Source organism: Rhynchophorus ferrugineus, unplaced genomic scaffold (assembly GCF_030347505.1).
Source record: "Rhynchophorus ferrugineus isolate W39M unplaced genomic scaffold, kcgeb_rfMv2 rfM4, whole genome shotgun sequence".
NCBI lineage: Eukaryota > Metazoa > Arthropoda > Insecta > Coleoptera > Curculionidae > Rhynchophorus > Rhynchophorus ferrugineus.
The window spans coordinates 34027908-34042948 of NW_027472583.1; the positions used below are offsets into that span (position 1 = coordinate 34027908).

The 15041-nt window shown below is 34.1% G+C and overlaps 3 protein-coding genes across 10 annotated transcripts in view; 1 reads left to right on the forward strand and 2 right to left on the reverse strand.

The window, feature by feature from the left end:
- CCDC151 (Coiled-coil domain containing protein 151) overlaps positions 1-5403 on the forward strand; it is a 170421-nt gene extending 165018 nt beyond the window's left edge. For 3 of the 4 annotated variants that reach the window (XM_076401989.1, XM_076401990.1, XM_076401986.1), the window contains 9 exons: positions 976-1099; positions 1155-1256; positions 1326-1514; positions 1573-1707; positions 2721-2886; positions 2940-3117; positions 3170-3467; positions 3528-3636; positions 3694-4033. In XM_076401989.1, coding sequence (XP_076258104.1) covers positions 1037-1099; positions 1155-1256; positions 1326-1514; positions 1573-1707; positions 2721-2886; positions 2940-3117; positions 3170-3467; positions 3528-3636; positions 3694-3812 — 1359 coding nt within the window. In that variant the 5' untranslated portion in view covers positions 976-1036 and the 3' untranslated portion in view covers positions 3813-4033. Of the gene's footprint in view, positions 1-975; positions 1100-1154; positions 1257-1325; positions 1515-1572; positions 1708-2720; positions 2887-2939; positions 3118-3169; positions 3468-3527; positions 3637-3693 lie in introns of all 4 variants that reach the window. The other variant, XM_076401987.1, reaches the window with a different exon arrangement.
- On the reverse strand, positions 3848-9589 carry hyx (cell division cycle 73 hyrax). Of its 2 annotated transcripts, XM_076401991.1 has the most exons (8): positions 9526-9589; positions 9256-9470; positions 6589-6814; positions 6300-6528; positions 5724-6239; positions 4723-4963; positions 4482-4661; positions 3848-4198 (listed from the first exon to the last, which is right to left on the reverse strand). In XM_076401991.1, the coding sequence occupies exons 2-8, from the start codon at positions 9402-9404 to the stop codon at positions 4162-4164; spliced, it is 1578 nt and encodes a 525-aa protein (XP_076258106.1). In that variant the 5' UTR covers positions 9405-9470; positions 9526-9589; the 3' UTR covers positions 3848-4161. The 2 variants fall into 2 exon arrangements, with proteins under 2 accessions (XP_076258106.1, XP_076258107.1); XM_076401992.1 differs by lacking the exons at positions 9256-9470; positions 9526-9589 and adding an exon at positions 7008-7176.
- Positions 9590-10926: 1337 nt separating this feature from the next.
- Hr39 (Nuclear hormone receptor FTZ-F1 beta) overlaps positions 10927-15041 on the reverse strand; it is a 59363-nt gene continuing 55248 nt past the window's right edge. For all 4 annotated transcript variants that reach the window (XM_076401976.1, XM_076401978.1, XM_076401977.1 and 1 more), the window contains exons 7-12: positions 14876-14992; positions 14702-14814; positions 13792-14027; positions 13476-13736; positions 13168-13420; positions 10927-13035 (exon numbers count right to left, since the gene is read on the reverse strand). In XM_076401976.1, coding sequence (XP_076258091.1) covers positions 12791-13035; positions 13168-13420; positions 13476-13736; positions 13792-14027; positions 14702-14814; positions 14876-14992 — 1225 coding nt within the window. In that variant the 3' untranslated portion in view covers positions 10927-12790. The remainder of the gene's footprint in view (positions 13036-13167; positions 13421-13475; positions 13737-13791; positions 14028-14701; positions 14815-14875; positions 14993-15041) is intronic.

The window sequence follows — 15041 nt, forward strand, 5'->3', positions numbered from 1 at the left end:
GAGCATCATATGGTAATTGTCATCATATTCAGATATGTCAACAATATAAATTTAAATTATTCGTCATTTATTTTCTATGATATAAAAATTTTATTTCATTAATTAAGCTATATGTACCAGTACCAGTACTTTAAATTATTTTAAATTTTTTGAAGAAACCTATAGTTGATGGGCAGAGATTGCTTGGAGACGTATATGGTAATACTGACATGCAAGTTAAAAAAAATAATAAAAAACAAAGACAAGGAACAAATTAGGTGTTTGCGTGTATTTTGATCAGCGACAACTATTGATGAAAATGCGTAAACAGTTTTCGATTTAGTATTATAGAGTTCTTCAGCGTTTACAGATGCTAAATATGGAACGTTCAAAATTACACCTTCGACATTCATTATGTTTATTGTTTGATTTGATGACGCTACTCGACCATATCCCAATTATACGTTTTGGTTTGATTCAAAAATAGCGACACCAATGACAAATAACGTTCTGAAGAGCTAAAATGATTTATTGGACAAAAACACAGCTCAAACGGAAGGAAAATAACGACTACACAAAGTGTTTAATTTATACCGTTTCAACATCGCGGTTTCATGGCTTGCCAGGAAAAGGAAAATACTTTCTGTGGCATATTGTGACTAGCGATAAAAAGTTGGTCTATTACGACAATCCCAAGGGTAAAATGTCACAAGATCAACATCATAGTTACCGAATCGGAATATCTGAGGCCAAAAAGCATTGGCTGTGCATATGTTGGGATCAGCAAGGTGTAGTGTATTAAGAGCTACTAAAGTCGAATGAAACTGTTACTGTCTTACTGCATATATCTAGAGACGTCAGTTTAGCTCTAATTATTTAAAATTTTGCAATTTTTGCATGTTGCTCTCAATTTTGCATGTTGATGCACTTCAATAAAATATAAAACAAACTTGTGAGTTAATATTCACGTACCTAACATTCACCGATACTTTTTAGACGAATCGAAGAAATTGTAGGTCCACTAGCTGAAAAAACGTGCGCAGAAGTAAAGCATCTAATGGATTTACAAATCATTGATAAAGGCAAACAGCTGGATCTTCTAAAATACCATATGAAAAAAGTGTGGTGATTATTTTCGTCTGATCCATTATATGTTATACTATCTAATATTTTAGAGACGGAAATACGTCACGGAATTGAGTACCGAGTACCACAAAATGGCAACCAAACAGGAAAAGAAAGAACTCCAGAAGAAAGTAGAAAACCCCCTTAAAAAGGTATTTTAAATATTGTCTTTAAAAATCAACTCCCCTTACTAGCCAAACTTGTTCATACAATTATTTTAGTCCGCTTGCGATATTCAAAACAATATCCATGCGGTGGAGGTTCAGATTCGAGAAGCTGTCCATATAAGAAATCGCTACAGTGACATCAAAATGTCGTTGAAGGATGATGCAGCCAAATTTGAAAGTAGAATCAAGGCCCTGGAAGATGAGTTACATAATCAAAACAGCGATATCGAGAAACTTCAAAAGGTAGTTTTTATATGCATGTTAGTATGTAAGTATTTTAGTCATTTCTCTGATGTCGAAGATCATGGAAGAAGCTACTATACGCCGGGGTAAAGCACGAGGAAATCTCCTCAGAGAGGAGAAACAAGCATCTTCGGCCGCCAATCAACGAGAAGGCGAAGCTGCTCAAGGCCGTAAATTAGTTAGCGAGAGGAAGGTTAGTTCTAATTGATTCTTCTTACATCGAAAACTACTGGAAATGTATAATTAGGTTTGATTAATTATTTCCAAACAGTTGTTATCTACAACTCGATATAGAAATTTGTTTCTTCAAAGTAGACTTTTGTGCTTCAAAAATAAATAAACTTGTTTGCCATTTAAAATAAAATAGACAAGGACATTTAATATACATGAATTAAACAAGTAAAATGAAACAAAAATATATTCAAAAATAAGTCAAATTGGCTTTAATAACCATATTTTACACAACAGGGTCTCTCAATTGTTTCTTGAATTTGATTTTAAAAAACTAACTTTCTTTTTAAAATTAAATGTTATTATTATCAGCCTATATAATCTCTCATCTGTTACTTGGTGCTGTTAGTACTGTTTAAGCACTATTTCGTTTGACAGATATGTTAGGATCGATCGACAACGTTAGGAAGTGTTTCATCCTAAAAGAGTTTTTGTAATACAAAATGTAATTGTAAATTTAAATAACTGGCATTCTGGGTCCCTGCACATTTCACTATAAAAACAATGAGTATTACAGTAAACAGAATGTTTGTAAGCTCAAGGTTCTGTTAGACCATCTTTCACATCAAATATCACGCATCAATCTCAAAATCATAAATGGGGAATAAAACCATAAAAAAACAACGTGCTAGAAAATTATGTTAAAAGAATACCAAGCCTCACTCATGAAAAATTTTAAACTGAAATTATTTTCCATAAATAAATGAAAGTTGTGTATTTATAGGTGTTTTAATAACAATAACCGAAAAGTAGCCAGTAGATAACCCACTCCGTGCAATTTCTCAAAATAAAGCGATAAAATGCTATATTAACAAAACATCTATAACAAACTCCATATTAATTTTCATTATATAAAAAACAAATAATATCATCATACTATAATATAACTTAAACATGTTTTAAAAATATTTTATTGGAATATAAATTTCATTTTATGTCTATAATTTTAAAAACAACAGACACATTTTTTTAAAGAACGAATTGGAGAAATTGGAAAAAAGGCTGTTTTTGATCGGAAAATTGCCACCAAGACCCGTTCCAGAAGGAGCAGAAGCCGACGTTGAGGAAGACAGCTTATCTCCCGTACCTCATCCGGTAGAAGTAAAAGCCCAGGAATTTGATTTATTGAAAAAGGCCACAGGTAGCGAGACTTTGCAAGTTTTATCGCTCGTTTTTCAATTATTGGTATTTCAGGAGGTACCAGCACTCAGGAAGTTCTGGAAAGGTTTCAAGGCCAGCGAGAAACTGAACAGCGTCTGAATGAGCTAAGAACCAAGTCAGAAAACGAAAAACGCCGTTTGGAAAAGAACCTGGAAGCCTTAAAGAACAAACTGGAGGGTTATAAGTATTCTGAAGTCAAGGAGGCTGAAAAGTTTGTTACAATGGTGAAGTAGATTTTTTAAATCTATATTGTGGCATTGTAGAAAACTTGGCGAAATGGAACGACTGAAAAACGAGATTATCTCACAGCAGGGCAAATCTGAATCTTTCAAGCAGGAAAAGGCATCGAAGGAAAGAGCATTGGGGCAAGTTTTGCAGGACTTACATGGGTTAAGACTCCTTGCCAATCCACTATCAATACCTTCAACTCACCCCGATGTTGTTATAGAGGGGATCGTAAATGATATTCGCTTTGTAGTTGAGAAATATGACAAATACTTGATATTAGAACATGAGAAAATGGAGCAAAGGGAAGAGGAAAATGAGGAGGAAGAAGAGAAGGTATTAAATTTATATTATCCACTAGCCGTTTTTTGTTACAATATATCAAGTCTGTTTTAGGAACCTGTTCTAGTACAAGAAGAGAACCTTCCAGTCCCTTACAGCGGTTTAATCCGAAAGACGCCGTTACCACAGATGGCTGGTTCACCATCACCAGCGCCTCCACCAGGTAATTTAAATTTACAAAAAAATATTTGCATTTAAACTCTACGTTTGTCGGGCGTAGGATCAGAGGATGAGGAAGAAGTACCCTCCAGGGGATACCTCAAGAGGCAAGCGCAGCTGGTAATTGATGCTAAATTTCGAAGGAAAAACGTGAGGATCCAGTTACCCAAGAGAAATTAATGATACCACAGGTGTTCACCAATAAAACCAAATAGCAGTTAAAAAAACATTTTATTGTTTTTTTTTTCACGTATCAGCTAATATTCAAGTGTCCTCGTTAGAGTAATTTCATTACCTACAGTGATCAACTAAACTATAAATGTTTGAAGTTGTATAACAAATTTAATGTACACTTCATGGCATGTGTGTTCTCTGCTGGTTTATGTAACGATAATTTTTTTTAATATAAAAAAAGATTTAATCCTGGAGAACGATCACATACCTTATTCTATATATATAAGTATATATATTTACAGTCAAGAACGTTAAAAAATATAATCGTAGGAGAGCCAGTGATTTTTGTTTTCAGTTAGAATCGGAGGTTGGGCTTATGTTGCATGATGTGCCTGAAAAAAAGTATTATAATTATTATATTTCCTTGATTAATGAGGGATTGGCCACTTAATTTAGCTACATCAACTAATAAAAAACGGATAGTAATAGATCTAGAGAAGGAAGGGAGACTGAAGGATTCAAAGCACTCCAAAAGCATTGATATCACTTGATCACTCTCAAATCAAAATTGTGGGCTCGCTACTGTCTAAATATAATAATCAACATATTTAACAATTCATGAAACCTATTTTTAACTAATTCTTATGTATAAATTAAAACGCGAAAACAACTCACCTATCTAACTTTTCCCAAAACACCATCAAGTGAGCCCTGTCCAAATGCCTTTTTGTCCTTGATAATTGGATAACAGTAACATTCCACTTCTCTACATTCGGGTCCAGTTTCATTTCGTCGTATTTAATATGAAAGGCGGCAATTTTGTCGAAAATTTCGACAGGTGTTTCCCAAGGATATCTGATTTTGAACAAAAATATTGAGTTAGCTATGAAATAATAAAAGCCACCAAAAGTATTACCCTTTAAACTGCCAAGCTGGCCCCATAACAAAGACCGCAACCACTCTGTCCCAATCACTAGGACTTAGCTTGGCAGGATTGTCAACCACTCTATATGGAACAGTCTGATCGCTCTTCCTCCGCTGAATTAAAACCTCATTGTCCCTTCTGCCACCCTCAGCTTTCTTTTGTTCTTGTGTGACAAACTTCATTTCCTGAAGAATGTCCTTTACATTGTACATGGAGATTAACGAATTCGTTCCTGAAATTATTGCAATTATTGAGAAAAAATAATGAATATAAAAAAAAGACAATAATGGCAATTGACAACAGAAATACTGTTTCTTTGAAACAAATAAATGATCGTGACAACAAAGTTTGATCTCTATTTTGGAATTAAAATGCGTATACGCTTTTAATAATTCTTACAATTTTTGGTCTAAACAATACAAAAATAATTATATAATTTTATGACATAAACACAAAATTAAATTATGAACAAAATAAATCTAATTTGCTGCTCGGCACCGCTTCAAATTGATCAGTTGGCATTAGTTAAAATAATATTGTAAATAGATAAATAGGTTTAGATAGGTATTGTGCTAAATTGTGTGTATATAACAGAATATAAAATACGTGTAGTAGGTTAAATAAGGTTTTTGTTTATTTTTATTTAGATATTACAAGGATTTTTACTTATACATTTAAAACGTTTTTTTTGTGTTAAAAATCTGTATGATTATAACCCAGTGAGATCACCAGTAAACTGAAAACATTTTTGCTATTCTACATTTATTGGTGTCTTATCAAAAACCATTGTATGCGAAATTTTATGATAATATTATGGGAGGTTATGCTGTAATTTTTTATTTTGTTATTGTCTAAGATTTTGTCGAATAAGCGGTTTGATTCTGAAACATAATTAAAGCTGAATCGTTTCTTTTTCACATACTTGACATATTTCACAAACAGTTTCAGAGCTTCTTTAATAATTAATAATTCTTTAATAATAAATAATTTACCTGCAGGTATAATTATAATAGGTGTTCTGGATACTCTTTTCTGGAGACCTGGAGGTGGTCTGGCCTGACTTACTGGCAAAGGTGTCTGAGCAGTCTGCTGTGTAGGTTGCTGGGGCCTGCTCTTTGCCTGACCTTCTGTTACAGACTTCAAAGTCATACCATGATAAGTACCCATAGTATCAATTTTAAAGCCTTCTGTTTCTTCCTTTTGCCGATTGAATCGTTCTTGATCATAACGATTATAAACAGATGGTTGTGCTGCCACAGGTCTTATTGGTGTGGCTCTGGGGGTGATAGTTGGTGGTTGTATGGGTGGTGGTCTTTGACGTCCTTCTTCGCGAGCTTTAATACTGTGCAACATAGCTAAAATATTTTTAGCAAAAGTCTTCCCTGTGCTCTGCAAAATGGTAGTTCTTGTACGCCACTGTCTCTCTCTGCTTATAATATCCTTTGTAATGTCAATGTCTAGATCCAAAATGGCTCTAATATCATACTCTTGTCCAATGTCATCTATTCCTGCAAATTTTAAAAGGAAATATTACCATATTCATTTAAAGTAAATATCAACCACTATACCTTTAATAGTATTTCTCTTCTTGGCTAATCTTTTTGCTTTAATAGCTGCTATTTTTTCTACAGACATAGCTTCAGAGAGAGATTTTATGTTATCCACGGTTACGGAGGCTTCCTTGGGAGGATCCAAACGTGCGGCCAGTTTTTCTCTAACTTTTTGCACGTGAGTATCTTCAAACCGTGGTTTCTTTGTAATACTCTCTGGACCATCATAATCAGCTGATCTTTTAACCTATTAATATTATAGTCTGCATTACCTTTGAACTTTTCCTTTAATGATCATAAATCATACCTGAGTAGGTAATTCTAAAGGGGCGCTTTTATCTATAGCAGCACAACTTGCTGTTTCTCCATTAAGATATGCCAAGAGTTCTTTTCTATCTGGACGGCGTACAGCTGGAATATTTTCAGCTGCAGCTTGACGTACATATACAGGATGGGTAGGAGATACATTTTTTAAAATAAACAGCAAGCATTCTAGTGTATAATATTCTTTTGCTGTCCCTTCTTTACCAGACCTATAAAGATCATTTTAATATAAATAGAAAGTGTTAATATTCATTCGCAATAGTATTGATATAGTGAAATTAAGTTTATATAGGATATTATACCACTTTAAATAAAAAAAAATGCAAAGTCTGAAATATGTAGGTAAGGCTACGTATGGAAGAACGCCAAAATGCACCTCATTTCAGAAAATAAAATACTCACCCCCATATTAGATAATTAGTTCTAACATTTTTGGGCCAAGAAAATTCTCCAAAAATTATTTGTCCATCTCTTTCAATAATTTCTTTTTTGTTTACATTATATTGTCGAAGTAAACTTAAAGGATCGGCCATTTTCAACACAACCACAATCAAAGCAATTACAACTAAAATAAATTTTGACAATTATGACAGATCCTTTAATTACCCCGAAGTTATCCTATTATTCGATAATGTAATAGAAACAAGTATTGATAATATTATATGAAAATTAATATTCTCATAAAATCGTATTATAATTTTTTTTCTACAATAATCAATTAATATGTGATTGTTTAATAGTATATCATGAATATCACTTATTCAATTTAGTTAACAGCGAAATTAGTGGTTAAATTATTTTTTAAAATATCGATATATAGTTTTCGATATTTTAAAAAATATATCGGAACAAAAAATATATCGAAATATGTTTTGCAACAACGAGAAAAAATATCGATATTTTTAAGAACAATAAAAATTCAAATATATCGACCTAAAAAATAATGTTATTCTTCAAATATTTTAAAAAATAACAATACCTTTAAAAGTATTTAAAATTAGGTAAAAAAATTCACTAAACCTTTTCAATTAAGTACTGATATAATAATAGATTAGAAATGATACAAAATTCAACAATTTTTGCAAAGCTAAAATATGCATAAAAGATTGTGGTCCAAGGCCGGGGAACATTCAAAGACAGTTACAAAGCTCTCATAATGGTATACAATTGAGTTCAGAAAAGTTTTATGAAAATCATTTTCCTCAATTTTTCGCCTCCAAATACTAGAACTTTATGGTCATAACCATAAGTATGGTTTTATTAGGAACTAACTATGGTTTTATCAGAAAAGTGGTAAAAGATCGTCGATCAAAATTGTGTTTGAAATGAATATGAACAACAAGTCAATTGAAAAGTGGCCGGCCTGACACATAGATAGCGCTACTAGAACTAAATCCATATGTTTTTTAGTTAGCCCTAACCCTCAAAAGATGCATGTATAAATTTGACAGCTATCGGATCATTAGTTTGTGAGTTATAGCATTTTCAGTGAAGCAATTTTTGTTATTGTGAAAAAAATGGTTAAACAGGAATTTGGCATGTTGATAATATATTACTTTTTGAAGCGAAAAAACACAGTTGAAGCAAAAACTTGGGTTGATACCGAGTTTCCAGACCCTGCCCCAGGAAAATCAACAATCAAGTATGCTAGGTTTAGACGTGGTGAAATGAGCACCGAAGACGGTGAACTCAGTGAACGCCCAAAAGAGAGCGCTACCGACGAAAACATTTAAAAAATCCACAATATGATTTTGAATTACCGTAAATTGAAATTGAATGAAATAGCAGCCACTCTAAAGATATCCACTGAACGTGTACATCATTTCATTCACGAATATTTGGGTATGAGAAAGCTTTGTGCAAAGTGAATGCCGGGCGAGCTGTGTTTGAAGATGATCATTACGCTTGAACCCCAGCTTTTGCGTCGATATGTGACAATGGATGAAACATGGCTCCATCATTTCACTCCGAAGTCCAATCGACAGACATCCGAGTGGACTGCACACGATGAACCCGCTCCAAAGCGTGGGAAAATACAACAGTCAGCTGGCCAAGATTGTGGCGTCTGTATTTTGGGATGCGCATGGAATAAGTTTCATTGACTACCTTGAAAAACGAAGGACCACCAACAGCGACTATTACATAGCGTTATCGGATCGTTTCAAAGACGAAATCGCAGAAAAACAGCCGCATTTGAAAAAAAGAAAGTGCTACTTCACCAAGACAATACACCGTGTCACAAGTCAGTGAAAACGGTGACAAAAATCCATAAATGGGGCTTCGAATTGCTTCCTCGTCCATCGTATTCTCCAGATCTGGCCCCCAGCGACTATTTCCTGGTCTCAGATCTCAGAAGAATGCTCGATGGGAAGAAATTTTCGTTGAATGAAGAGGTGATCGCCGAAACTGAACCCTATTTTGAAACAACGAACAAATCGTACTACGAAAATGGTATCGAAAAGTTGGAGGGTCGCTATAATCAGTGTACCACCCTTGAAGGGAATTATGTTGAATAAAAAAAACTAATTTTGTCAAAAAAATGTGTTTTACTATGGTAGGCGGGACTTTTCAATTGACCTGTTATATAAGCTTTGAAAAACTTGAAAAAAATTTTTATAAGAAATATGTTCTACAAATCATCCGGTCTTACCCAGCCTGGTTACTGGCGCGACTCGGATCATTTTCCTTGTGTGATTTTACACTCTTGCCCCAGCAGGATTCGAACCCTCGGCTATCGCAACAGGACCGTTCTATCGCCTTTACCACTGCGCCACCAAGCCGGCCGGTGGATATCTGCATACCAAGACTAACCACTTGTCTGGCCTTGATTCTTATCACTTAACGCGGCTTTGAATCTACAATAGTCTAAATGACTATTTTTGAAGAGCTATTCTGTGACAATTCTGTGCATTTACTTTACCAGGAATAAATGTCAATTCTGCAAAAATATAGATTTGAATGAAAATTTGGCGTTTGAAATAATGTTATTTTAAATGCGCATTAATACAGTTGCTTCGTAGGATGACGTGTTTTCAACCCGCTCTAAGCTCTAGAAAAATGCCAATCCTTAACAACAAATAAAAAATCTGTATTTTGTTACGGTTATTTAAGTGACGGTTTAGAAACATATAACAGTTACTCGTTTTAGAGTGGACCTAAGTTGTAGTGAATACAAGTTTACGTGATCCGATACAAAGACCGCCACACCTTTTCTCTTAATTACTTGCCTACCTACTGACGGTCCTAAAAAGCACTCTATTTTTATTTTTTCTTAAATTTTATTTTGTTTAAAAACCATTGTAAAAAGTATATGTTAGTAAAAAATTAAGTACGCGAAATATAGATTTTTCTTCTGGAAATAACCAAATAGACTATAATTAGAAAAAATAAAGATGGCGACCCACAATGTATCAACCCAACCACCTACACATTGTGGTATAAGTGAACAGTCGTCCATTACACATACCCCACAAACAGAATGGAATACCGTAATAAAAAAAACGACTGAGGAGTCCTGATGAACAGATCGCCCGAAAACAAACCAGGATAAGTGACTATTAGTTACAAAAACTCATAGAAACAAAGAACAGCTTCAAGCCGCCATCAATAACGGTTTATCAGGTAGGAGTTAGAAAGTACATACACGACCTAGTGAAAACTATCACCAATAATTACACAAAAAAAACAGAGAACTCTGAAACCATCAAAATACAAGTATTCGACGCGGAAACATTAGTGAAAACTACTAGACAAATGAAACATACAACATCAGAAACATTCGGGCCAATATCAGAAAAACGTTTAAATTCGCTTTGAAAGGGTTGATAGTATATAAAAACTATATCCCAGGTTAAGGGAAAACCACCTTGTTGACAGCATAAAAAGAGTTATAATGAAATTGAATCCAAATGCTACAGGACAAGAGAATGGAGATAAATGTTGAACTCACGGCCTTTACAGTTATTTATTATTTTTTAGATGTTTTTTAATTCTTTGAATTATTTTTGAATTCAAACAATCCCACCAAACTTGCCTTTACTATTTGCTTAAACTATTTTGTCTGTAGTCTGCTAGAGATGATTTGTCCTTTTCTATGATTTTAATATTCTTGGGGAGATTATATATATTTTACTTTATATATAATTTTTTTTAGAATTCATAGTGATGACACAACCCTAAGCCATGGTATTATGGTTTGTGTCTTTCATTTTGGAAGTAAAATTTCTTTCAATATCATCAATATTTTCTATATATTTATAACATCTATGAAAATCTAATGAGATTGAAAAATTATTCCATAAGGGTGAAAAAACAAAGGATATGTACGTATATTATATATTTCGATACAAAAAATTTTTTGTATAAATTTGTTTTAAAAAGTGAGTACAAAGTTCAATTTAGGGTTTAGGGCCGTATGACAGATATACGGCCTTACAAGGCCACCCTATAAGTCTTATGTTTTTTGTTTTATGAAAAAGATAATGTAAAACAGATTTTCGATAATAGAAACAAAAAAAACAAATAAAACATCCGAATTTCGAATAAACAATTTTTTAACAACAACCTTCAAATAGATTTTTGTGTTTTCATAAAGATATAGTGGTCAATTAAGAAAAAAAAAAACGAAACTATAATATGTAAAGTTGGACGCAAAAATAAAACATTTTTTTATTATAATTGTATAAAGAATAATTGAGTATAGGCCTTTTGAACGCCATTAACTGAAGTATTCGTTATACTCGGGGTACAATATATAAAAAAATAATAAACTGTGTTTTTTAATAAATAAATTTCTACAAGACTATCTATAACAATAGTCTCTCAAAATTTGCGTAGTTTGACTACGGTTCATATAATAAAGATTAACAATCTCAGAGGTAATTTTTAGGAAATGCTAATACTTTTTAAAAACACTGAAATATACCAAAACATTCAGGTTCATGCCGCTCCGTTGGCATGGAAATAATACTGACAAAAAATAGGAGCTTTCCTAAAAAGTACTCTATTGTAACACTGGAATGGAATAGTTTACTTGAAAAGTAGTATTTCTATAATATTGTGTATAAGCTCGTTATTCGCCGCCTATATTAAATATAAGCAGTTCTAAGAGATGTGTTGAGCGTTGTACAACCTACTTCTGTTTAGGGGCAGTGATAGGGTATGGACAAATTTCGATAACTTGGGAGCAGAATGTTATCGAAACACATTCGACATGACTCCATCACCCGCCCTATATAATTTTGAGGCATTTTCTGATATTTCTCTCCGCTTAAACGTTAAACCCTGTAACTAGGCGATTTTGACACACCATTAAGGAAGTTGCTCAGTGGAGAAATATCAAATCCTGTCTCGGCTCAGTTTGATTTGATGATCTCTGTTGAGAAGTTCTGGCTGTTACACAACATATCACACTCATTGTATAGGGAATTACAAATATACAGATAACAGAATGAGTTTCTCAACATTGATCAGATTATTCCAAATCCTCGCTATCACCATCATATTGCACTGAAATCTCGACGTTTTACTGATACTTAAGTTTAGATAAGAAAAAAAAATGATGAAGATCACCGGATTTGGAACAACACTGGAAAACAAACTGGATCCAGATACCCTTGCTCTCACAGTCACGCACACAGGCACAAGCACACACCAAACGCGAATAGATGACGCCATAGGTAAAGTTCATTCAGGCCCTGACAAGTGTATAATGGAGAATATCAAAATATAAACTTAAAGATATATGTACAGGTATTTTTCAGTTTTTTTTTAAATATCTAAACAGTTATAAAGCTTGCCCAAGTGTATGGTTGTTTTCGTTTGGTCACGACACGAATGGCAGTAGATGTTTTAGATTTGATGGTGGAGGAAAGTTTTTTTCATTGAGACGAGAGATTATTTCCTAACCACCAACCACTTATGATAGGAAACCAAAACAAAAAACCAAAACAAATATAAAAAAAACAATTAAAGATCAAAACGTTTGATCAAGTGTGTCTCGTTTCAACACTTTGCTAAGTACACGGTGAATGAATTCCTTAACCTATATAAAAATATATATATGTATAATAATAAAAGGTATATAATTAAGCAAAAAATACTGTCTGTTAAGTATAAGCCCGCCACCATAAGCTTATTATGGGCCGGATTTCGACCCTAAGGCACATTGAAGTCTGCAGTGTCATTCAGTGGTCTCCTCGCAAGAGTTCCATGAGCAGATTGAAACTGGGGCCGTCGCCATCTTTCGATTTGATGGTCAGCATTTCCTTGCCCACTTGGCAAGTGCGTTGTAGTTCGGGTATCCTAAGCAATAGTTCGCCAAATTTGGCAGGACTCTCGGGATAGTGGGACAACGTGTAGTCCTGTAAGGCTTTCAACGCTTTTCCTTGGGAAGCGCGCACTTTTTCAGCTTCTCGCAGTTCCGAAGTGTCTAAACGAAAGAAAGAATTTATTAAACTTATTCTTCTAGATACAGCTGTATTTTAATGCTTTTTTAAAATCTAATTTAGTTTTTGGAATACATTATCAGATTTTACTTAATGTTGAAAGTTTTAGAGCTTACCAGAAGTTAAAAGAACAATAACTTTCATGGCCACATACTCGTACTGGTCTACCTTAAGCCTGCGCAGATGTTCAGTGAAATTCAGCATCCTCTCAATACAAGCCTGCATGCCCATGTCTCTGGCTTGCGCTAGTGTAATGCTTTTACCTAGAGATACTCTAATTTCACCTGGACTTCCCATTGATCGGAAACAGCAAGAGAACAACAAAAGCTCACACCAGGAATTGATGAGAAGACATATTTGGTCATCGATCTGCGTAGACAAATAACACTGAGACTAGATTTAGATTACTGGATTAGACACTTACAGATATATTCTTGAACAAAGGAAGACTCTTGCACCATTTGACGATTTTATATAATCGATGGTCAGCAATATTGCACAGATTTGCCACAAAGTCCGGATTGGTATCTGTGGTGCCTGCTAGAGCTGTACCGGCTAATAGTGGATGATTAGTGAGGTTACATACTGCTCCACTTCCTCCTTCTCTGCCTAAATGACCTTCGGTACTGAGCCTGTTTAGTTCCGACTCATTGTAATGCCAGAGATGCTCCACATCCATTATTTCCTGCAGACAAATCGAATGAGTTCGCGAGAACAAAAAGCAGGCAACGTTATCTTACTTGCAATAATGGAGGGACCCCTTTCGAGCCTGGTGAAATGGTTCTCTTTTGGTGCTGGGACAGCATACTGTCCGGCGGTTCCAATTTCACGGTAAATCCAGGATGGTGTTCGCCTAAACCTTGCCGCAGGTCTGTAGAACTGGCTCTCAATTCGGCTTGCGTAGCCAAAGAGGGGGGCAAGGAATATGAACATTGATAAGTTGACCTTCCTCCACGAGTACGATCTTCACGTATCGCTAGTGTTAATGATATTCATAAGTAAGATAAATAATATGGGCGCTATGGCAAAGAAATATTGGAAATAATTTCATATATAGCCCTTACAATAAAACAGCCAATGCACGTCATCAACACCGTCGAATGTATTACCAAATTCAGTTTATAAAAACGTAAAATCCCTTTTAAACCCCGAGTATTTTTCTTTCTCATTTTACTAATTGGCATTACTCTAGTTAAGCAGACAGGATGAAATTTGATGCATTCTAACATTTAACTCTATGGGCCTATAAAATTCGATTTCTGATGTACTGGTCGACACCATTGTCATATTTAAACGTAAATATAATAAAACAACTGTAACCTACAAACTATTGTGACTGTTTAATTAATAATAGTTTAAGTCCTTTAAAACGCATTAGATGTAGTATAATGTTAAAATAAATTATATTTTACAATGTTATTTTTGTTTCATTAGTTTATTTACACTGGTATTTTGTTGTCAGAATCACAATAAACAAAAATTTAAATTTGGTGCGGCAACGTTGCATTATAAATTTTGATGACGTACATTGGCTGTCTTTTTGTTAAAGGACTATATGTTAAAAATATGCAAAATGTGTTGCTAATAATATATTTAAAAAAGTGTAATATTTTTTGGTAACTCTGTATTTTCCACGTTGCGACTGATTACCTTCTAGTTTCATGCCGCACTGAAGACATTTCTCGAATCGACAAGCTGGACATTTTTTCCTAGTGGCTACCGTAACTGGACACTGGGCTCCTCTCAAACACACATAGTTCTTTCTAGAAATGAAATTAAAGGTTAAACATATTGTTTCACGATCACCATCATATTCTTTATCACCTATTTTGGACAGTGCGCTTAAAAAATCCTTTACACGATTCACAGCTGAAAATACCATAGTGAAAACCGGATATCTTGTCTCCACATATTGGACATGGACTATTGATCAGTTGTTGTCTGAAGAGAATTAACGAAATTAGTGCTAGATCAATGATGAATTTCCTCT